This window comes from Amyelois transitella, chromosome Z, assembly GCF_032362555.1.
Source record: "Amyelois transitella isolate CPQ chromosome Z, ilAmyTran1.1, whole genome shotgun sequence".
Lineage (NCBI taxonomy): Eukaryota > Metazoa > Arthropoda > Insecta > Lepidoptera > Pyralidae > Amyelois > Amyelois transitella.
Genome location: NC_083535.1, coordinates 7,641,133 through 7,667,691, shown reverse-complemented (window position 1 = coordinate 7,667,691; position 26,559 = coordinate 7,641,133). Strand labels below are relative to the sequence as shown.

Below are 26,559 nucleotides of genomic sequence, written 5' to 3'. Positions count from 1 at the left end.
GAAATTATATGTTTCCCACAAGAAGTCCCGGTTGCATCCTCACCACTCTGGAGAGGAGCTCGGGGTGTGCCTAGAACCATTGACCCTGGATTGGGTGAGTCAGATTTTTACACCAAGCAACCCATCTGATCTACATCCTTTGCAGGCAAACCAAACCTGTATTAGATCGATCATGGTTACACATCCAGTTTCCTGAATGTGCAGGTTTCCTCACGATGTTTTCCCTCATCTTGAGAGCTTCGGCAAGTATACAAGCTAATGTATATAACTTTCGAAAACAGTCATTGGTACATAGCCGAGGTGGGATTCGAACCGGTGCCTTTCGGTGCATCACGCATTTTAATTTTTATGGGTACTGATTCGACCACCGACGCAAAGTTTTCTTTTGATTATCACATTTTTAATAATCCATCAAGCGTTAGGCAGAGCCAATAGTCACAAGACTTATGGACCACTTTAATTATTCTACGAACAACGTTGATACCTTTTGGATAAGCAAATAAATAAAGTGAGTGTTAAATAAAGTAATTATCGGATTAACCTACATACTTATATATCTACATTATAAAGTACACACTTATTACATATATAATAGTAATATAATAAGTTCCTTACATACATATCTTAAACAGCAATTTTCACAAGTTTTCACCATTTGAGCCTTGAAGCTCGCCCGACTAGGCGCTTTCTTAATGGACCCAGGGAGCGCGTTCTAGATTCTTACAGCAGTCACAGCGAAGATTTCGGGTGATTTTATTTATGATCGAACTGAAATTCATAGATAGTGACAATTTGCTTGCCCGTTGCCTAAAGTCTAATAAGATTGTTTTTTTTAAACCTTTCTCATGACGGATTTTTACTATTTGCGCGGGAACAGAAACAATTGACTCACGTTTGTAAGTACCTATGCAAAGATTTACCTATTCTTGCTTTTATTTATTTAATAAAGAGAAAACATTATTTTAAAATAGAAACGAAAAGCCATTTACTTTTCGTCGCATCTAATAATACCTTTAATTTACTGCCTAAGTAAAAATACATCAGACTAAACATTTCAATCTTCATTAACTCCACTAGGTATAAGGTATCGCCTACACTAGCAAACTAATTAGCGACATTCGAGATTCGTAACTAATGAATGGTACCTTGCAACTTATATTGTTTTGATTCTGAGCGTACAGCATCGGATTAAATCTTACGGAAGTAAAAAGCTTAATCTGGAGCTTTCGATTATCTTAGATTCTATACAGACGTGTCGAGTGGGTGGATTAGATGGATCTAAGATCCATTGGAAAGACGTCTTAGGCTTAAGCAAAGACAGTATCAGGTTTATTTATTCATCTCCGTTTTACTTGAATGAGTTTTTCACATGATTCCACATCAATATTGTCAAGCCAGATGAATAAATTCCACATGTAAATATAGCTTTCTATTACATGTCATAAGATGATGCTCTCTGAATCTACTGAATCTTATACATTTATTGACTTCATAAGTATGTCTTTGCTGCGTAAGTTTTGTTCTCATATTTTTCCCGTTTTACGGTATATAATATAAATTACTTATTTTTTTCAGGTGATTTGCTTCCATGTAAATTTCAAGGATATATTAGTTAGTTATTCTTGCTTCTTCTACCTTAAAGTTTTATTGTATGTTTGTGTTAAATGTCTTCAAAAATGGTGGTTCGTTTTCTGAATTATTCCATTTCTTATCCTTATTCGTAACATTATTGTTCTATATAATAAGAGTATGTAACTAGAGATACCTTAACTAACTAACTAGAAATCATATAGGCTGTTAGAAATGTTTTAGTAGGTCTTTTCAGAGACAAAGATTATTTTTTGCTAACCATAATGTACAACAGTAGCAGGTGTATAAATATAGTAAGAGAATGTTTAACAAAAGTAAGTAACTAAAAATGAATTATATTTGGTGATACTAACATTAAAATTAATACACTAATCCAAAATTTTTTATAACATTCAATTTTATTTATTAAAATTGAATTAGAATTATTACAGCAATAGATTAATAAAAACCATCTCTGAAACGAAGAAGCTTCCTTCCTTCCGAAGAAGCTTTACGACTACCTTCTACCCCTAAGCGATGAAGACTTGATAAACGTATTATGCGTAAATGTGTAAAAAAATCAATTTGCGTAGAAGTTGTAATTAGGACATGTAACTGAAATTATTTCGTTTAGTGGTATACTTGTCTGAGAGAAGTTTGCGCGTGTAGCCATTATCCGGTATTGACGCTTAATCAGGCCGCTGACTGAGTCCAGGTAACGAACATACGTCATTAGCGGCTGCTGTAATTACTGTTTATACTTGACTTCACAACCAACTAGGATAGATCTGTTCCATATAAAAAGTATAAGACCACGCCCAAATAGGCGTAATATAGAACTTTAATTATTCTTATTTATCTGATCACGATTCACATACATTCAAATACATATATTCATTTCGAATTCATTAAGCGTTTTTGTTTATTGGTAGATAAATCTACATACGAGGAGATCAGGGTTCATCTATGAGCAGGATATTCAATTGGTTAAGTCAAGTTTTAACACGAATTAACACTTGTTCGTCCATATTGGATAATGGTTATACATTCATTATCTTGTTAACTCATAATGTTTCTTCACTCTACCTTACTCACTCTTACTTTTTCATAAACCCTACATACGAGTAGATCAGAAAAAGCAATTGGTATACGGCCTCGGTAGGTACAATTTGATTCTGTGCAAAATGCACAACGCTTGTTTTATTCACCGCCGATGCTGACTATTCACATTTTTACAAAACATACAACAATTAGATAAGGACGCATTAAAATAGTTATAGGCCATAAATGAGTAAAAAAATATAAAACTTTCTTCAGTTCTTGAAATTTTCGGTATAAAATGGATCATCCTCAAAATAAACCACGGATCACAAGATTCAAGTTATGTTTGTACATAAGGTGAAATTTCCTTTACTCTTTGTAAATTTTCCCTTATATTCCAACATTAAACCGATCGCGATATGGCTTATAGGAATGCGCGACCGAACGATTGCACGTATATCCATACCCATGCATTCCATTCTTTGGACGTATTGAAAAATATTTCAAAGATTATTGCATTTGAAACCGATAAATGTATTGGAATTTTTATATTATATTTCTTACAAAATATAAAGAAAGTGCATACGAACCTACGACTATTTTCTTAATTATATATAATAATTAAAATATAGATATTTTATTTCCTGTTATACACACATATTTATACAAAGACATCTTCATCGCTTATGGGGTAGACATAGTTTTTCCTATAGGGGTAGCCATAGTTTACAGAGTAACAATCATAAATTGTTCCTTATAATTGAAACTTACCGGTTGTTGCAGAGTTAGTGGCTCATTTGTGGGAAATGTTTACGTGTGTTTACAATGGACCTTGACCTGTTTTACAAGAGGATGTAAAGCTAATATGAATAGAGTGTACTGTTTTTGAATCACTTACTGTACGTACATAACATAGAGATTAAGTGATTTATATTATTGATTTTGGTTTGTTCGAAAAAAAAATTGGCTTTTAATTCCTTTTAAAACTTCGTAAAAACCTTGCTAAAATTTTAGAGGTAGTATCATAAAATAATATCTTGGTAGGAAATAATTTTCTATGCCAATATAGTTGAAACTAAATTTTATCATTAAGTTTCTAATTTAGTTATCAGGTTCATTACAATTTTCTCAAGTAAGTACCTACTTCAAAATCAAGTATCTTTGATGTTTTATTACTTTACCTAAACTGAATAAATTTAATTCAAATGTTTAGTTAATTATAAACCTAATTAAAGTGAATTTGAAATGAAAGATCCACAGATTAGTTATAAACGATATATACTGTCGACGAAGGTTACTCTTGAGATAAAAAGCACATGCTTCGCTTAATTTAATTTTAATTTATTGTATACATATCATTATAGAGCATCGGTACCGAACGGATAAGATTTTATAATTATATTAAAAAATTAACTGTTATTCAAATCCTACTGCGAACGTGTACCAATGACTCACATCTTAGTAATCTTTAGTAAATGCTCTTACGGTGAGGGAACACATGGTAAGGAAACCTGCATTTTCACAAGATGTGTAACCATAGGTTTTAATCAGTCAGACAGCATACGCTTTCGAGTAAAAAAACAAATCCAGGTCAATATAGAACTGAATGAATCAAATGCATTTCTTGGAAGTTACACTTAAATGAAGTGTCCGTAATCATGAATTATCCTGAAACGCAACCAGAGCATTAAATTGATAAAAGATAATTTGTGTTCAAACTAGTGGAAAAAAATAAGTCGACCTTTTTTCTGACCCCGATGTAGCCGGGAAGATACTTCTTCATGTAGCGGTTCCTAATCGGATTCAGCTTCGCTCAATACTAACTCTAAATTAGTTTAATTTTAATTTATATCCTTAACCAACCGGGAATCCAATATATGTGTTTGGTTTCTAATAAACTTGCGACCCTTCCAATAAGCGTATGGAGCGTTACTATGAATAAATAGACTAACTTGATGCGATCGTCAATAATTTGAAGCATTAAATCGAACGCCTCTCAAATACAATGGTAATGAACTTAACTGTACATTTTGTATTATACGGTCGTAAACTATATTATGTTGGTCGTAATGATAAATCAGAGCTCGGAGGTGTCAATCGATTCGCTATTATGATTTGGGTGTAACGCAAATTGGTTAAATGCTTTGGCAGATTGGCATTAATCCATGTTAACTATAGAGTAGACACTGTATATACTCGTCTATATATTATATACAGACATTTCTATCAGAAATTGATAAAGCTCATATTGGTATAGAAAGCGAAGTTCTTCTAAAAGTATGATATATGAACTCTCACAAGTTTTTGACAAAGGCTTCGCGGTTTGTTTTGGAACCAAGCCCGTCTTGGGAATAAATCGATTCACCTGTTTATATGATAAGGAAAATGTAGCTTCAAGTAGAGCCGTTATATTGACGAAGAGTGATAAGTTGCACCCACATTTTTTGCGGACTGTTTATACATAACTAGTTTCTCTCCATTAGTCTGTGTTCACTACCTTACATAAGTAAGGATGTTGGAATCTATTATTTCCAGCATGTTATTACATCCTTTTTTTCATCTTTTGAAAAGAGAATGAATTATAAATTAAACAAAATCTGTTTGACTGACGTAACTTCAATAATTTTGTAATAATCAATATAAAGAATTGACACATTTACTGTAAAAATATATTTAATTTCAAAGACAAATGACTTATACACGAAGTCCTTACCAACTTTTAGATAAAATTGTTAAATCCTTTCTTAGAAATTCGTACGATATGAAATAAGCTTGTTTCGAATTTCACTTTCCTAGTCTTCTTACTTTCAGTTACCAATTTGTGGGCGATTAACTTACTCACAAAATTTCGTTGCTCAGGATATATTTCTTTCGTAATAAAGTAATGTTTAAAACACATTGTTTTTGGGTCACTAATTTATCAATATTGCTCTCAGGAATTTATTTGAATTGTTACCCAAGTTCCGTAGATTAATTTGTCTTTATAATAAATAATTTTTAATACTTAAAAACGAAGTAGTAAAACGTAAAATTATATTAAGCCTTTGACCACTATGGACAACTTTAGGCGTCTATCGAAAACTAGTAACATTTTCCAAACCAATCATCAAACTAACTCGTACAGGCAAAAAAGGTCGCGGCGTCCTCGTGGGTATGACAATTACGTGTGGCGTTCCAAAGGTCCAAAAAATAGATACACATTGATAAAAATGTCTGAATATCAGATTTCTGCGTGTATGATTTTAAATTGACCTCAAACCTAAGCTTCGAATGCAAATATTGGTTATATGGGAGATAATCTGTTAACTAGCAGAGCTTGCTACAGGCATTTACGGGGGTTCGTAAATGCCTGTAACAATTTAAATATAATCTTATTTTGCTACCATAAATACATTGTATTTTTTTAAGTAAGTCCGGTATTTTCAATTATCCAGTATATAAATTTAGTATGAAAATTTAACTGGCGTCCAATTTAATAACCGGCTTTCAATATTTTATAGGCACTTTAAAATACAATTTGTACGATAAAATGGCATCATATAAACAGAATTTTAATTAGTAATAAATCATTGTTGTGATTAGTTTCCTATGTTTGATGTTACCCATAGGTCTATAGTTACTTCCTACCTATTAATTCTGTGCTAATCGAGCTTTGAGATACACACAAAGGCATATTCATGTGACGAGTATGTAAACTAAACATATTTGTGTAGGTAATTAGAACAAAGTTCGTATTACTAATATTATAAATGCGACAGTTTATAAAAATATTATGAAGGAGTTTGTAAAAACTTTGCAGTAATTTAGTTGTATATGAGACTAACACAGGCCATAATCTACTTGCTCTAGCATAGACGCGGGTGGAAGGTAATAGACAAAGAAAATAATCTTGAAAAGACTCGAAGGCACGCTAAATGAACCACGTTAATGCTCGCTGGGCTTAAATCTGGGAGCACCGTGGAAGTTTTGATATTTTAGTGCCCAAGTTTTACCGAAGTTTGGAAAATGTGAGTTTATTTTCTGTCACTCGTTATATGGTCCTGTCGATGTCATACGGATAACTCCACAAAAGCATTGTTGGATTTGCTTGAATATTAGAATCATAGCTGGAATACCTATGAAACTTCGTTCACATGATAACGTCGATGTTTTTATTTGCAGCGCGAGTCAAATACGCAGATTTCAGCTTAAACATTATGTTATTATGTGAATGTATGATGTGTGGTTCCCGGCACCAACAAGAAGAAAGAATAGAAGTAATCCATCTCGTTCCCATGGATGTCGCAAAAGGCGACTAAGGGCTTATATACTTGGAAGTCTTGCGATGGGCAAGCAACCTGTTACTATTTGAATATCAATTCTATTATTAAGCTAAACAGCAAAACGTGGCGTTACAGACTGTCGGCTCTGTCTACCCCGCAAGGGATATAGACGTGATTATATGTATGTATGTACTTCCATTATGTAATTCAATTTAAATTAAATTCTTATTTAATCACTAGCTTCCCCCCGCGACTCCGTCCGCGCGGATGTCGGTCTTCGTCTTCGCGTGGATGGTTTATTTCTCCATTTTGAGTAACTCTGACAATGACATCTTATAAATATCTATTGGACCCAATTACGGCTAGGCCTATAATAATTAATTACTTTATTGAAAAAAATTATTGATACCTTACATACATACATATAATCACGTCTATATCCCTTGCGGGGAAGACAGAGCCTACAGTCTTGTAAAGACTGATAGACCACGTTCAGCTATTTGGCTTTGAGATATGATTGAGATTCAAATAGTGACAGGTTGCTAGCCCATCGCCTAAAAGAAGAATCCCAAGTTTATAACTTTATGGTCTACAATTTATGTCTGAGGTAATTTTCCGATTTAAAAAACTTACCGTTTTGAAGAAAATCGCGAAACACCCATTTTTTACCTTTGACCTTGGGTAATTTTTTTTCCTTAAACCGGAATCATGAGGAATTTTGAAATAATGCTTTTGATTGTGTTTTAAACAATTATACTCATTTTCAGCTTAATGGGAATTAACGTAGCTTCGAATGTCTAGATTGACCGGACTAAAGTATTTTTTTCATATTAATTAGTAGAGGCCCGCGTGTGCCGCAAACGGTTCAAGCTAAATCCGACTTTCGGCGCTACATGTTACGGCGCTGAATCCACTGCGGGTAACGTAACGTGTGTTCGCGGTTCTACAGAACAACGTCTATGGATAAACTGTAAAATTAAGATTTTTTTTCTTCGTATTTTTCCAGGATAAAAAGTATCCTATTTTATGCCCAGGATAATAAAGTATAATTATACCAAGTTTCATCAAAATCGAACCGTTAGTTTTCACGTGATGCCTGAACATACAGACAGACAGACAAAAATTTTTTTAATCACATATTTGTGTTTGGTATCGATCCAGTAACACCCCCAGCTATTTATTTTTTCAATATTTTCAATGTACAGAATTGACCCTTCTACAGATTTATTATATGTATAGATAGATTACTAGGTATCAAATAAAGATTTAAATTTTTAATTATTTTGAGCTAGCTTTTTATTCGGAATTTTTATTATCGATCACATCTTAAATTCATAGTAATCCATTTTCCATTAATTAAAACTAAAAATAAACGCCGTTTTTACTAAGACCTTTTCGTGCAACTTAAATGTGTTTTAATAAAAATATCTAGATAAAAATAGCTTTAAAAATAAGCAGTTGGATTTCATTAGCCTTAAAGATTGTTCTCTATAGTAAAAATATTATGATATTCTTGAAAAAAACATTTACAATGACAAATGTGATGAACAGTGTTGAAACTTTAAAGACAAACCTTCGAAATTATTACGACTCAGTGTGTGTGTTTATCTGTATGTTTGAACTTGGTAACTCATACATTCTGGCTTATTTGACTTCAGCAAATGCGTTTCTATTCCCATGTTTCCCAGAATTCCATGTTTGGAACTGCGAAGGTGACTGCACACATCAGCTTGATTATAATCTTCGTATAACTACTTTCACGCTTGGGTTAATTTTAGAATAGCAATTAATCTAGATGGATAAAGAGATAAAGCGTTATCAAATATTTGCCTCAATTCCTTAGTTTAGCCAAACAGACCGTATCTCTTACTGCATTAAACGATCCCTATCTCTAGGCGTTACTCTCGATCACATCTTCAATTCTCTGGAGGTATGCTAGAGGTGTGCCTTTTGTCTGAATTTTGCGAGCCTGCTATTAAGAGCTAAATAGCAGAAAATGCAATCTGAAATGAGAAAATACAACATAATAATTATTGTAAAAACCTGCAAACAACCTCACCTCTGCGTCTGAATGAACATCAAAGCGTTGAAATCTCGGCGCTAACTGCAAGAAACAATTATCATTGAAGGTCGTTTTCCTTTAGCTCTCAAACAAAGAGCCGTGTTTTGTTTGAAAAATATAAATACAAAGTGTATTGAAGTGTCTGTTTATTCATTCAGCACAATTTATGCCCTTCAATTTTATTTATCCACTCATCTTGCATATTCATCATCTCATGCAACTTTGCAAAGGTATTTAATTATTTCACTTTAGTAAATTGCAAGGTTGCATTAGACTTGTTACCATCTGGCTCTGCAATTACATATATACATACATATGCCTTGCGGGGTATACAGAGTCTTCTTTAAAAAACTGAAAGGCCACGTGGCTAACTGATGTGTACCAAGTTTATTAGTCACCTTTTACGACATCCATGGGAATGATTTGGAGTAGTCCTATTTTAACGTGCCGGGCACGACATGGCTCTGCAATTAAATTTTTAATACTTGTGATGCTAAAAAGCATCTTATACTACATACAACAACTTTATATATTTCAGGGCTCTCGGGAATGCATTATGACGAGAGTGTAAAGTTAGTTTTGGGCAGCAGTTTGAAACAACCATATTTTCCATATTAGCAAGTTTCTCTTTTAAAACTATTATAATATTATATTAAAAGTAAAAAATCTATGTAGAGTAGATGCGCCATTAAGTTTTGCAGCCTTGCGCAAGTTGATTTCAAATTCCAAAAGAAAAACATTTTTTATCGTTAGACTTCAAGAACAGCCCACAGATAATCGAGTTATACCTATAGTTTATTTAATCTCTACAACAACGACCAACAGACAATATAATTAATTTTCATGAAGCATGAAGCCCTATTAAGGGCTTTCTTATTCTACTTGTAAGCTAACAATTTGTCACTTCCTCAGGATACCAAATCCATCATTCCGCCATCCAGCTAAACTTGGCAAAGACGGACATGATGTGTGACATGACTCTCTGAATTTTCTTATACATAGCTTTAGCATAAATGCATAGGTTTCAAAGCAAATGTAACCAGACTTAAAAAATCTTTTATGAAAGGTTTCATTGAAGAATAAAAACACAATTTTTAATCACGAGAATTTTTTGCATATTAAATCTTGTGGTACCGTATACTGAACGCAGCCCGGTAAACTTTCGCGCAGTTTATTTATGCAAAGCATAGTTTACTCGATAACTCCCAGGTCTAATCTTCTTGACTCATAAAAATACTAATATATTTTTATATTTCCCATCTCTTACGTGACCATAATTCCGGCCGCTCGCATAAAATAAGTCTTCTGTGGGAATAAAATAACAGAGTGGTTTGACATCGGCTGTCTCATTTCACACATCGGTAGCTCCAGATATGTAGCCCTCATCGCCATGTTCTCTTCTTGATCGAGCGAATAATTACGAATAAATATTTGTTATCGTTTTTTGTTGCCAAGTACATAGGAAAGGGTTTAATACTTTTTCATCATGCATTGTTCTAGAAAATTATGATTTATTATTTTTTATATACTTATTAATCAAAAGTTATAAGATACGAATAATAAGTTCGAGTCTAATTTTAATCAAATATAAATCCTTTTTTCTTATTTTAAATCTAATAAAGTTACAAGTGTTGTGTAAAACTAGCTGTTGCCCGCGGCTCAGCCCACGTGTAGGTGGTTGCTTTCCGCGTACCTGTGGAAGCTACAATTATAAAGACCTATAAATAGATGTCTATTTATGCAATGTTAGTGATTAACTATAAGTATAGTTTATCACTAACATTGCTGCGATATCAATCTACTTGTGACAACCGCGTTAAAATCCATTGAGTAGTTTCTAATTTAATCATACCAGACAGAGAAACAAAAATTCGAAAAAATGTTTCGTTTTTAGTTCTTGTTACTCTTCTTTAATTGGAATTTACTCTGCTTTTAGTATGAATGTTTATTTGATTACTTACTTCGGATTCCTCCTTTAGGCTCTGGGCTAGCAACCTGTCACTATTAAAATCTCAATTCCAACATAATGCCATACTTCTGAACGTGGCCTTTCTATCTTTTCAAAACTGTCGGCTCTGTCTACCCCGCAAGTGATACAGAGGTGACTGTATGTATGTATGCATATTCTTTAATTGCCCCATATGAGATTTTTTTTTTTAAATATTTAAGGTACAGACACCTGAATTTTACTTTCTTTTTTTATGTATTGATAAAGTTATAACCAAATGTGGAAAGTTAGTATAATAAGTAGGAAATCAAATTAACTACAAAACCATTGACATAAAATAAATCGGCACAGTTGAGTCAAAATTGTTAATAGTTTTAATACAAACGTCCAATAAAAAGGTTGAAATAATTATTGTCGGGCCGTCCATTGCTTTATTGAGGATAAAATTGAGACGCCTGTGGGTTCACATCAATCAGATCCACAAGTGGGTGAGGGCAAAAGCCCTCGGTTCGCCCGGGCGCTGTTTAGCACAAAGCTACGACCCTGGAACTCGAAGCTCGTACTAGATCGGCCATCATGTAGTAATCTACATATTAACTAGAATGATTACCCCATGTATTTAGATGCGTAATTTTTATTTCCGAATAGATGAGGGTTTACTCGCCTATGCTGCCTCTAAAGAATTAATTGCAACTACCTTGCAAAATTATCTCAGTGAGATTTATTAATTATACATTATTATTAATAAATCTTTTTGAATTTCATTAAATTCATTAGTTTTTTAAACTATAATATAATTTTACATTTACTTTGTTTTTATTACCAGACTTCAAAAACTGGAGGTTCTCAATTCGTCCGCATTTTATTCATATAAGCTCATATCTAGATACAGTACATCTGCGAATTTCTCATACCGCCTCACTCATCCTCGCCCCACAACCCCCCAAAATTAAGGGGGTGTCGGTACACACACAAAGTATGTTCCTCTTTGCGACATATTATATGACTACTTAGCTGTACTAAGCTATCGAACGCCTGTTGCTTGACTACTTGCACTCTGCTTTTTAGTAGGAGTGTTTATTTGATTATATAATTTACGCAAAATTTATAATATTTTTTTGTTTGTAAACTATTTATTGCACATAAAAATAAATATAACAAATTACAAAACAGTCATTGAATTTAGAAGAATATGTATAATGGCGGACTTATACCAATTGGGATTTCTTCCAGTCAACCAAAATATAAAGGAAAATCCATAATTAAAAAGTATAAAATTAATAATATATTTTTTATCAAAACTAGTGTCTTGAAAAATCGTAGATAGTGTACAATGGGTATGCACAATAATTTATAGATATCAAATGGGACAATTACAATTGAAAAAAATAACTAATTTCATTTATCTTTTGTTCAATAATGGTAATATTTGAATAGCTAAAAATTATTTTGCGTACCCCATTGCCCTTATCACAACTATTTATAAGCAAGTTTTTATATTATTATCATAAGAGTTTCTCTACATTTAATTCAGAGAAACTAAGTTTCTCGGAATAAACTAATGATTTGAATTAAAGTATGACGTAAGTTGTGGGCGTAATTGAAATTCGTGGAATGTTTTTCTTTATCGTCAATGATGGAAATATCCTTAAAAGCTGCAGGCAAATTCTACCTAGAGCTATCAGAGTTGTTGAGAAACAAAATTTACCTACGCCTTAAAATTTACTTCAAATTGTACAGGTTGAATGAGCATTCTTTTCTGGCGATGAAATATGAAAGCAAAGGCAGGAAAAATATCACTGTGTAAAAAATTCAAAGTAACTTTGTTATTATAAAAGCGGAACGATGACGGACCCCTAGGCAGTTGCTTACGAATACTCTTTGCACAAAAAAGTGAATTGTCTAGAGACGGTTAAAAGGAAGAGACTGAACCTAAAAACAACTGTTATTTGGAAGTTGGCATAATCTTAACTTTTTTTGGTGAAGCAATATAAGTAGAAACCATCCTATATTTAGTTTGGGAAACTTGCTTGTTTGCCACTTAATTAAAAATATTCGAGCTCATGGTTTGAAGTCAAATACGAAAAATTGAGAGATAAATGTTTGAGTATATTCAAGAGAGCTTTAACCGTGGATATTCCATAATTTTGCTTTTTTACCGAAATGAAGTATTTTCATCCTGTATTTAATTTCATTGGGATCAATACTGCCCATAAAGTATTATACCTAGTAATAAATTAATGAAAACAAATTTAAACGTAAAAGATCTAAGTTCATATCACACTGTTTTATTTTAACGACTACACTCTCAGACTACTTATTCTGTCGGCAGTCGTTTATACCTATCTTACGGTTAGTTTACATTGTAGTTCAGGCCAAGTTCAGTTTTGCTTATGTCAAGGTGAAGGCTACCACCGATTTGCTAGATGCCTAGTGTCTAGCTTAGAACAGATGGCCGCTCAAGTTACCCGCCCACACGGATGAGTTATACCGTTACATGTTTTATCTGCAGCTCGCAACAATCTAATCCTTGTCAGAGTATATTCTCGATTACATTGTACCGTGTGGTTTCCGGCACTATAGAAAGCAAGGTATATAGACGTGTACGTACGTTAATATTATAGGTATCTAATTAAATAAGAACAAGAACATACTCATATTTACTCAGTAAACACCGCAGTTTGAGCTGTAACTCCGTTATATCGAGACTGCTTAATTTAAATTCCTTCTCTGCAAAATAATAGAGGGGTATTTGCTGATCCGCCAATTAGGAAGAAATCGTATCGAGACAAGAATGTTACTTGTATTTAATTAAAATACTCGCTCTCGAAACTCTTGAACTAGGTATATTTTAGGAAATGGTGAATGGGTATTCTTTTTATTTGAGTTACTCAAAGTATGTCGGATTAGCTCACACTGTCCGTGCTGTTTTAAGTACAACCTTATTTAAAATATGCAATAATATGTAGTAAAAATAATGCAACACGAAGTTAGTCTGTTTAAAGAATTCAGAACTACTATGCTTTGTTTTAAATTTTATGTGTGATTGTAACTACAGTATTATAATAGTTGATTAAGCATTCTTTTTAATTCCATCTTGAAGCACTGTCTAGTCCGTAAGGGATAAAGACGTGGTTATGTCCATATGCAGTACTGGAGCGAAGGAATGTATGTTTTATCTTAAAAAATATATTTTTAAAATTTGCTACAATTCATACTTAAGTTTTGTAGTAGGTAAAGGAACTACTTAAGCATTTCAATACTTCATGGACGTCTGCCTACATATCTCAAATATTTTAATTTTTTTACTCTGATTTATTTTGAAGAATTTCCGTTTCCTTCTGAGTCAGTACCTATTCCGTTGATAAATCTTAATCTAAAAATTCCGCTTATACGATATATATACACTGTTAAAGAGCCAAGGAATAAATTTTAATTAAAAAGATAACATGTTATTAAGGAGTAAACAGAGAATATTCTAAAATTACCCAGTGAATAATGAAATATACGTATACATTTGAACAGTAGAAATCCAATATAAGTATTCAATATCAATTTATGAGCGAGTTCCTAGAACAAGAGTCCTGAACTCTGACAATTAAACGGGTTTTCCTCGTTGCATATTTCTAGACGGAAGCATAATTCAATCTGCTGAGACAAAAGACCGCAAGGTAAATCTTTGTTACAATGAAGCGGGAGAAACCTGATAAAACGCAATTTCATGCTGACTTCTGAGATTTGATGAGCTCATAATTTACGTTTGTTTGCCTTTGAGGATTATATTATTTGTCGGAACCTTCCCTCGTAGAATACATGATATGACTATTTAAAGCTTATTCACTGCTGTGGAGTATTCTTGGAAACGTTATCCACACCTTTGTCTTCACTTAGATATGTCCGAAATGGACCAAATTATTTTAGGAAAGCGTTTTCTTCAGGATGTATCTATTCCTAACAATTGTATAAAATATCTATATTTCCTACATTTCCGGTGTTAGGTACAACATAAGCAAATGTTTGTTTAAGAACGCATGGAGATGGAACTTCGGAGAAGCATTTTGTCAAGTTCAAAGAATTTATAATTGATAAAACAACTAAATTTAAATTCAAATTCTGAAGTGACAATAACACAGACGCCCATTCAATGTTCATACAGTGCTAATTAGAGTTTTAAATGTTAATAGAAAAAAAGGCTATAAAGAACGGAGAATGGACTATTAAGTTATTCTACCACGCCTTTGTTGCGTATCCGCGGAAGCTCCAACTGTAGCAAATTTCAATCTTAGACATTGTCATGTAAATTACTTTTTTAATATACGGTTTAAATGCAAAACAATAAGGCATGCAAGACGTATAAGGCTAGTTATTTTAATTTTGCCCGCAAAATAATTCTACAAATATTAACTCTTAAAATTAGGTATGTATTTTATAATACTTTGGGGTCACCATTTATTAAACAGTTTTAGACAAATCGATATAACGTGACTTTCACACACAACACACATATTTTTATTTATCTTTTCATCATTCTTAAGTCCATACTTTCATGATTCATGATAATTGATTTTAAGAGAGTAGATCAGCTAATTGAGACTTTATAATGCGTCGTGTAGACGATTCACTGCATTGATTCAAACGAAATAATTTGAACATAAAAAGGGTCACATTTGACAGATGTGTACAAGCGAAAACTCAACAAAATTATCAACTATATTATATAGTACGGATGCCTCCACCTGAGGCCTCTACCTCTTATAAGATGAGATTCGCTCGTGTTCGCGCTTAAAGATTTCGCGAAGTACAGTTTCAAAATAGCTTTTATCTTGTTTTGATTGATTAAGCAGCCTTTTCAATGAAATCCGTAATTTACGAATACTGCTCCTACCGTGTTGATCTTTTGTTTTCCTGATTTACTTACCCAGTTTGTTTGAGTTCTCTAAGGATTCAAAAGTTAATTTGATATAACTGCTTCACTGTTCAACATTGTTCTATTCTGTCATGATTACATTATATATGAAGAACCAAGCACATATCACAAGCTAAGCGTAACATTTAATTATCAGTCGGTTCTATTATTATCTATACATATAATAAAACAGTAAAAATATTTTGTCTGTACATTTAGTATTTTTGACTGAAATGGATAGAGGGACATTTAAAATGAATAATAGAAACCAAAAATATATATTTTTTATTTCTTGTCTGTCTGTCTGTGTCTGTCTGTCTGTATGTATGATCACGATTATCTCCGAAAGTACTGAACCGATTTACTTAAAACTGTCACTAATTGATTTGTTTTAACTCAGAAAAATATTTAAACTTTGTTTCATCAAAATCGGTTCACTAAAAAAAAGTTATTGACATTTGAATGAACTCAAGGCATGAGTTTGTCTGCAAATAAGTTACGAAAATTAAAATTCAAAGTCATTTATCATTGTACGACAGCATAATACCTATAACATATAAATATAAGTGAAAATCAGTTTGATAATATTCTGGTTTTGCCGCACATAACATGCGTAATTCTCACGTAAAAAGATTTTTGGTTTGTTAGTCTTTTTAGTACCGGCACCAATACAAAAAAGAATAGGACCCCTCCATCTCTTTCCCATGGATATCGTAAAATGCGACTAAGGGATAGGCTTATAAACTTGGGATTCTTTTTTAGGCGATGGGCCAGCAACCTATCACTTTTGGAATCTCAATTCTATTATTAAGCCAAATAGCTGAACGTGGCCATTCCGTCTTTTCAAGCCTGTTGGCTCTGTCTACTTAATATTTTGACTGAAACGGATAGATTTTTTTTACATTTTTTGTCTGTCTGTCTGTATCTGACTGTATGATCATTTACGCGGACGAAGTCGCGGGCAACAGCTAGTTTGCAATAGATATTAATTAATATAAAATTATTGTGTTAGACTGACTTACTCAATCCATGCATTATAGGTAGTCGAAAGGCGCATGCGGCGTTCTTCTCCAGAGTGGTCAGGGATTTTAGCTTAAGAGAAATAATTTTGAATTCGTAGCATATATGATTATATTTATTTATAGCATGACAAAAATTCCGTCACTTACCGAATAAACGACAAGCCATTTCACTAACCATTATTTGCTATTCTGCGGGATCATATACATTGATCGGTTGACTGGAGTTCCTACACAATGTGCCTACGTGGTTACTTACGTATAAATACCCTTCAACAGGAGACGCACCAATAAAAATAGATTTCCAATAAGTTGTTTTCAAATTCCAGAGAATTTCCACGTTCTTGCGTTTGCCAGCGACACAATAAGAATACATAATTTTGCAACTTCACTACACGTTATCCCATTCAGGTTACTAAGTGAACATCATGGAATCCACAATACAAACTGTTTGAATTTGGTTGTTGTAGAGAAATTGTCAGATAATTTATTTATGTAGGTATTTTTTATTATATTACAATTTACAGCTTGATTCGCTATGATAAAAGTAAATTTTGCAACACTTATGGCACATTTACCATTATCATCAAATGGGCAACCCACACTTATCTATAAGGATGGGCGTGGTTATGAGAACTTTACACATAAAGCACGGACGAAGCGGTTTTTGTTTTCTTTTTGTATAAGTAACATTTTTTGCTACACAAGCCTCGTTAGAAGACGTGAGGTCGTTTATTATTATTGATTTATTGATTAGATACGATGACACCAGAAATACAGGAAAGATTGATCTAACAACTTTTCTACAAATAAAGAGCATCGTTTAAAAATAAATAAGTACGTTATAAAATTTGTTGCCTAATATCCCATCAATCCCTGTCTAAACGAAGCTCTGGCAGCTTTAGACTAAAAATGAACGAGCTCCCACTGAAAATGCAATGTTTTGTTTCGTACGTGCCGGGAAGCTTTCAATATCACTAACTTTTTACCATGAAATTGTATTTTCCGAATGGTATACAATCAATCAAGTAAGTCTTTCGAGACACATCGGTAATGCACTCAAATCTGATCTTAGTATTCTTTAGACGTTTTTTTTTCCAAAATCAAAATCTTTTCCTTTGATTTTTTATTTATTTATGATAACTAGTATAATATTATGAAAAACCTAAGAGCTCGATATTTATTGCTATTCAATTAATTAATTGCACATCCCATAGAAATAGTTTTTGGTATAAAGTACATAATGACTCTGACTTTTTTTGAGTTACTATATATATATATATATATATCAGAATCATAGAAACCAGTACATGCACCAGTGCCTAGTTAACTTTACGCTGTAAAGTTTTCTATTTTTATGGTGTCCGGTCTACCAAGTTACCTAAATTCATATTTCCCCTAAAATGCTATCGGTTTTTACACATCAGCACTATTTCATTTCACTATGAATTCTATGTTAAAATTTAACCGTATTTTACGAAGTATTTTTCATAGAGTAAATAATATCCGTTTATCGAATATTCACAAACGTGCCTATAAAATTCGTCACACATCATGTTATCAATAATTAAAAAAACTGAGTGCTTGAAAATATAATAATATTTTTTTTTATTATTGTTTCAGGAATGCTCCGTATTCGTATTCGATAAACGAATTGCTGAGAAGTTGTATAAGCCGAAACGAAAAGAGAGCATGCTGGATAGGATCAGAGGTTGCGTGTCCCAACTCGAGAAGATGCGTCATCCTAAGATGCTACAAATCATCCATTCTATAGAAGAAGGACACAACACCATCGCTTTTGCATCTGAACCGGTCCTTGCGTGTCTGCATAACATTTTGGCTTGGCATGTAAGTATGTGTTTGTATTAGAAATATTCTTTTGATTTGTAGGTATAGTTGTTGATAAACATCAATAACTATACATAGCAATAACAACTCTGGGGGAACGCTATGAAATAAATAGATTTCTCTTGAGTATCTAGATTTCCAAGCAAACCATGCATGTATTTAGTTTTCAGAACATGGCTCTGTTAATTTTTTTAAGCCTTCAGTGTACAAAAGTTTATCCAGTTTAATTAGTTTTTGACCAAAATATAATCGAACATTTCTATGCAGCGCGCGTTTTGTGAGCAAGTTGAACTCTCAGAATTGTTTTTGTTTGTCGGCTGCCGGAGAATCGGAAATGAAAAATTTCACACTCCACGATTTCAATGAAACTGTTTTGGTCAATTCTGTATGTTATGTTCTCCTTGTGTAATTCTGGCTTCGTAGTGAGTAATAACGCCTTATGGCACTATAAGAAAAATACATAAAAGGTAAATAAAATAATATCAAAAGTACAAGAGGCCTTATCGCAAATTGAATCAATATTACCAGTAAAATATGACCAGGTAAAATTGGAAAATAAGAAAATAAAGGGAGGCGTAGCGACGCTTACCATTTCCAGGAACTCGATTAAAGAGAAACGGATTGCACTACTTTCAAACGAATCGATTTCCACCGATTTCGTTCATTATTCCAAATTGAAAAGAAAACATTACTTACGATAGATTACATACTACATTTAATTCTTGCGAAAATCCTAAAAGCATTTCTTAAGAATAACAAAGGTAGTTTTAATACTTTTTTCTTGAGTGAAATAGTGAAAACTACTTAACAGTGAGTAACCGATTGAATTGTCTCCGCTTTTAAGCTCGAGGCCCGCTAAACACAGATTGTAAATAAAATTTGCCGTGTGGTTCCCGGCACCATTACAAAAAAAGAATAGGACCACTCCATCTCTTTCCCATGGATGTCGTAAAAGGTGACTAAGGGATAGGCTTATAAACTTGGGATTCCTCTTTTAGGCGATGGGCTAGCAACCTGTCACTATTCGAATCTCAATTCTATAATTAAGCCAAATAGCTGAACGTGGCCATTCAGTCTTATCAAGACTGTTGGCTCTGTCTACCCCGCAAGGGATATAGACGTGACCATATGTATGAATGTGTAAATAAAATATATAACAAAAAGATTAAACGTTCGGTGACCACCTTACACCCATCTGCCTTCTCGATATTTTACTGTATTTTGTAATTATTGATATTATATGGCTATATTTACACTGAGAATGTTACTGAGAATTAAGGATTTTTCAATATAAAACCATTATATAGGAAGAGTACGTAACTTGATCCTGAGAGACAAGGGACTTGACTTTTTGCATTATTAAATATTTATACAGAAATTTGACAATGACAGCCAAATTTTTCTTTTTTTATATTCTTTATTATTGACAAAAAATTTATTATGATATTGGTTTCCTTAATAAATAAATGAAAGTGATTAAACTTCACTTAACTCAAACTTTGCTTTATCAATTCGTATTGTAGGGCTCATTATCCCGAACTAAAGGATTAGTATGAATATTCAAATTGCTTTATTAAAACAGGTTTTAGCATTTTTAATCTAACCTTTGGCTACCCTTTGGTTTTATCACGAAGTCTCTTTCCCCTTCCCCGTGGCAGTAGAACCCGAGCTCTTCTAGTTTTATTTTGAATGTGGTTTTTAAACCATTTCAGAATAAAATATGAAAAATAAATTAAAGGTAAACTTTTTCAATAGAGCTAAGTATAAGAGTATACAAAGAAAACCATCATAGTTTTGTATATAGTTATAAAGAGTTATAAAAAGATTTTGGAAATATCTCACGAGAGAAAAGTCCCTAGAACAAATTAATATGTCTAATTAAAAGATGAAGAGAGTTTAAAATTTTATTCTATCGTTTAGAAATACATAAAGATAACTTTGATTTGTTTCAAGGTGCTTTGAGAAGAAGAACGCTCTTGAAAATTTTGATGGAATTGAAAATGCATTCGTTTGGCTTCAGCTCACAGAGAATACTTGAAAACGCTGAAGTCTTACATTTTAATATTGGTGTTAAATAACCCTTTATTAAAATTTCAATAAGTCTTCGGCGGAGTGTATAAGGTATCTGACAAGAAGTTTGAAGTTACACGTTCAAATCCCTCTTGAGACATTTGGCAACATAATCAAGTACATTAGTTGGGAGGCTACGTTGCTAAGCCTACATATACAGACAACATAGTGTATAATGGATAATCCAAGCTGGGTTATTAGATAAACTGTTTACTTCTGAATCTCATTTCTCAAAGAAGCATGCGACCGAAACCAACGGCAGAATTAAAACATTACAACGCGTAAACAACATATACATAATTATTATGTATATCTTTAATAATTTCGAAAATCTTGAAAAAAGGAAGGTGTTATGAGTACCCGTAATCGTCGAATATGCATGAAAAGAATAATGAGTGTGGAGGAATCAGGAGAGTCGGTAACTTAAATGGCAATTCCTAGAAGCCGATTTTCTTTGTCGCTGACCACCGAGACGGTATTGTCGCTTTTATTTTCTGAATATTATGGAAATTGTGGTAAACTTTAAGGTTTTTAATATATATTTGTTACTTTAAATATATATGGTAACATGTCAAGTCTCTAAACCTTATAAACTTTCGTATTGAATTACCATTTTTTATTGACTCCGAAATAGATATCTAAATATCAACATTTTATGAAATGATTTTAAAGAAATGGAATAAACTTTATCCAAATAAAATATATACTCGTATTGCTGGAAGTGACCACATTAAATAAATTACCGCAATTACTTCCATGCTATCGCTTTGATTACATGACGTGTTCGCCAATTAATTGCTAATCGCTCTAAGTCATCCCTATTCTCAGTACAATTATATTAACCAGCTTAGTAAGTGCCTTCGTCTGTGTTAACTACCTCTATGGTTAAATTATCTAGTTGGCTTAAGTAGATTCTAAAATACTTTCTTAAATGGTTTCCATTTTGGATTACACGATTACGTGGTCCAAAATTGATTCGACATTTTTGGTACCGGTCGAAAATAGCAGTTTCAATTTATCAGCCTTTAAGAAAACTTCTACCATGTCCAGAAGTATTTGAGTACACCTAGGAGACCAAAAACTGAGACATGTTTAAAGCATTAAGTACTCGTATTTTTAAGACTGTGTGTGTAACGAACGAAAAAATATGTTACTGAATGAATGGAAGACGCTCCACTTAACTGCACCGACAAGGGTTAGCTAAATTTAAGAAGATGAAGAAGAGATGTATTATATTTTTGATCACATACAGTCATACAGACATATAAACACCTTTTTATCCCTTGCGGGGTAGATAGAGCTGACAGTCTTAAAAAGACTGATAGGCCACATTCAGCTGTTTGGCTTTTTTTTTATATAATAAATATATATGGGATCGCCTATCGCCATCTATATATCGCCTATTACGACATCAGTGGGAACGAGATGGAGTGTTGATTGACGAATTGAGACTATTCTTTTTTTATCAATGCCAGGCACCACTCGGCACATTTCTTTTTCATAACACCTAAAATATATTATATATTATTAATTTTCTCGATAAAAGTGTAATCTGGGAGTCTATAATAGACAATGTTAGTATTAGCAGTATAAAACTTATGCTTTGTTGTGACGTTCCCCCAAAATAATAGTTCATCCCAAAATGATTGTTGTTCACAAGCTAACGAGATTATAAAGTTAATTTCGCCCTGAGCGTCTAGAAATATGTTACTAAAATGACCATCAGTTTTTAATTAAAACATGGTAGCTCCAACTATACATTGTGTGGCTCATGTTTAAACAAATAAGTTTTTTGTGTCTAAAACTATCCCTACAATAGAAAAATTATCACCGAGCTATACTTGATCTATGTAAGTGATTTAGGGTTTAAATGATAGATTACATTATTGTAATACGTGAATTTTTAATAAAACTTTAGAGTAATCTCAACCCTATTCCCAAAAATCCATTGGAATGTTTGAAAATAAAAGAAAGCCATCATCTGTCGCAAATACTGAGAGAAAATTAAAATGCCGATCACTTAGTAGGGATTGCCAGCCTGCGCCGCTGATAAATGATAGCCTTTTGACGACGTCCAGCCGCGAACGGTGAGACAGAGTTATTGTCTAGATTTTCTTTTAAAAATTAGCACCTGATTCCGAAACAAAACGATATTTGATATATTTTGTTTTCTTATACCTACTTATTTGTTTTGTATTTTTAAATTAATAACTATTTATTATAAAGTAGGTATACCTAAGAAAAAATTAATTTTAATTTAACAATTTAAATTGTTTATTAATATTAATTGTTTCTTAGGTGTAGCTTTTGTTTATAGTTTTTAAATTAACCACCCATTGAAAAAAAAAATCTATTTTAACAAAATTGCGAAGTTTTTAAATACATCATAAATTGCCAAAAAGACTTCAAGCTCAAGGTGTGAGAGTAACACGGAAAAATGAGAGAGAGAGATAAATAATAAAATACATCAATTTTTTTCCCCCGTTAAGTCCTATTACTTACTTCTGCCCAAAATTATTTTTTCGCATCAAAACGGCTCTCCCTGTTATGACATTTTCCTTGGTAAATTTAACGGAGGACCTGTTTTCAGTAAAGTTATTTCTAGTCAAGCTACGTATCTCATCAATCATATCAAACGTAAACCTTTTCCTGCGGCATTTCTGAAACTCGTAAAAAGCAATAAAACCTGTAATTGTATTTTTGACGAGCAGCAACACCGGCTCTTTAATCCTATAATGGCATCGTAAAATTATATTGCTGATTTTACACATCGACGCTACTTCGGGGAAACAATCTATGTTGTTAAAGTAACGTTTGCCTAAATTGATTGAAAAATTCAATAATTTGAAATGAAAATATAGTCCTTTTTTATTTTTGTCTTTTATGTAAAAATCATATAAGTAATTAAATAACACTTACCTAATCGCGGATCCGTCCGCGCCAATTTAGCGTCACCTACAAAAGAATATTTCTTTTTCGCAAAGAACTTAGTATTTACCGGGATGAGAGATACCGTGTGTCCTTCTCCAGACTCTTTAATATACGCGAAATTTCAAGAAATCTGGTTCTGGTAGATACAAATATTACAAACAAACCAACAAACAAACAAACTTACTTTCTCATATATAATATTAGTTAAGATAATAATTGTCGCGATGAGAAACTTGTACGTAAATTCAACGCCAAAAAAATTTAAAAAATCTGTCTAGTCGCGTGTATTTTTTTATTACCATCAAAAAGTTGGAAGTAAAGGACCTACGGCTATTACGGACCTACGGCTTAACTTTTCTTAACTTGGCTTTGCAGATATTGAAGTCGTTTAAACTTTAGCCTATGAGTTTAGATCTTAAAATACAATTCGCATTATACTAAAATTGCTGATTTTCTGGTTCCAACTACACATAAAGTTTATTGGGAAGTATTCTTTGGTTTGGTTATTGCTATATATTATGTAAATTGTTGATTCAATAATACGTTTCGTTCGTAAGAGTTATCTTATGTCAAGGTAGATATCTAATAAAATTAAATAAATACGGGCATTTTTTACATTTTATTAGAATTTGATTTCATGATTCGTGTGTTCTCTTGCCGTGCATATCGTAAAAGCATATCAAAGGACAGGTTAATAAAGTTAGAATTACTTAATCTCTCGACCAGCCGCTCTCTTTAGACCCGTTATATGAACACTTATCCCCAAGTTGGAATCTAGTCTTTTCTTCTGAGAACTGAGGAAGTAACCGTGCAAACGCCAGAAGGAAGAAGACTATACATGATAATGTGTGGCCGACTAAACCGCGGATTTTATAGTGTCTTAAATGAGTTAATCCGAACATAACGAGCACCACATTCACGATGTACTCAGAATGAGGCCATTACTGAAGATTTATAGGACAGTAACGCAAGAAGTTGGGTGTTGGGATGTACTCTCGTAAGATAGTACAGACGACGTACGTTCGTCACGTAGGCACGTAACATGACTAACGTAAGCTTATTTTATCTTGAGGAATATTCAGACTGTTTGTGGGCGAAATTTGACTGTTATGCAATATAAACAATCTAGTACTTACGACTTCATCGACGAGGACTTAATGAAACTTGACTGTGGGTAATGAAGGCCAGTAACCACAACGAATAAACCAATATTACATCTACTCGCAAGAAAAATGGCCAAAAAATGTTTAACGTACAGACACACTATTTTTACTGTTTTATAATAGGACTAGTTAAAATATAACTAGGAATATAAATGTACGTTATACTTTATTGAAATGGATTCGAATGAATCTGTAATTAATTTTACAGTAGTATGTCGTATATTAGAATTTCAAGCGACCGAAGCCATGAGATAAGTCCGTACTCTTAATAAATTCTTGACAAATGTTTCATTTCACCATAAATACATTCGGATCAATAAGATATACAAAGATTTTGCTAAGGTAATGATCGTGCCGAATAAAGTTAAGATTTTTACAGTATCAGTTCGTCAGTATAACTTTCTATTGTTCAATTATTCGTTGGAACTTTGTATAGCGAATATTGGCTTTGTGTTCACATTTTGAATGTCAACGGTGAATAAAATTTGGAACTCCTTTACAAAAGATATTTCAATGATATTTTGTGAGGGGTTCGAATTCGTTCCGACCGCGCATATGTGGAAGCTTTTGATATAGGAAGCTATGGATACGTACATTGTACAATACAACAAAAAAATTGCATATTCTAGCCTATTCGAAAAATGAGACTTTTCAGAGACACCATTTCCAGTACTCGAAATAACTTTAGAGTCGACAGTTACCTATATACCAATTTACTAAAAGAAAAACAAATTTAATAATTTCCTCCGTACAGGAATCATCGCCTATTCCTCCCGGAGGTCAGCAGCCGATCTTCCCGAACCCGATCTCGCTGGGGCCCCCCAGCGTGCAGCAGCAGCCGCCGGCGCCCACGCAGCGCCCGCCCTACGCCAAGGAGTACTATTTTCTGGACATTGAGCTACGCTACGGCATCCTGCAGGTATGTAATGTTTTCTTAAGCAAAGGGTACATCCTGTACCTTGTCTAAATGGCATCTCCTAAGCCCCTTATCTAAGTACTAAGAAAGATAATTATATATTCAAAGTCTTCAAATAGAATTTTGTATATTCAGATTCTTGCTGTAGAAAATATTATTATTTCAGGTATATACTGTGTCAGTAATGTAATTAGATGGGTTTACAACTTTCGAGTCTTGTGATTTTGGGTTTAGTGTATCCTGCAAGGCATAATGTCATGAAAATTTTATTGTGCAAACATCCGTTGATACTAATGAATAAAAGAGATTTGAATTTATTACGAACATTATTAATAATAGCATTAACACCCATAAATTGCAAATCCATTCAAATGCACAATTTGTAAATTTTGATAGACGACAATCTGACCTACTCCAAAAGAGTATAATAAAATTCTTCTGCAAAACTACCTCATGTTCTCAATATAGTCAAGAATTTAATTTGTAAAATATCATTGTTTAGATTTTTAAAGGGAAGCATACTTGAGCTTATTAAAGCGCCTTAGACAGTTTGCTAATGAATTTGATTTGAAATTTTCTGATCAGTCCCGTATCAATTCCTATTTGGTCATTTTATTTGGATCAACATTGTCATTTTTCTTATAATGTAGTACTTTTACATACATATATTATGATGCCAAACACTACACCAAATTTATGCCCATTTGAATCAAATTAATTTACTGAAATCACAATAAATTTACTGAATGAATAAAAATCTACTTTTATTTTATATCAAACTTTGCTTCACACGCTCAAATCCAATAAAAGAATGTGAAACCCCA

At 32.9% G+C, this 26,559-nt stretch overlaps 1 protein-coding gene across 1 annotated transcript in view; it reads left to right on the top strand.

The window, feature by feature from the left end:
* Positions 1 to 26,559, top strand: part of LOC106133870 (SCY1-like protein 2) — a 70,923-nt gene that overhangs the window by 18,367 nt on the left and 25,997 nt on the right. Inside the window, exons 2-3 of the mRNA XM_060953788.1 lie at positions 18,431 to 18,655; positions 25,574 to 25,738. Of these exons, the coding sequence (XP_060809771.1) occupies positions 18,431 to 18,655; positions 25,574 to 25,738 (390 nt within the window). The remainder of the gene's footprint in view (positions 1 to 18,430; positions 18,656 to 25,573; positions 25,739 to 26,559) is intronic.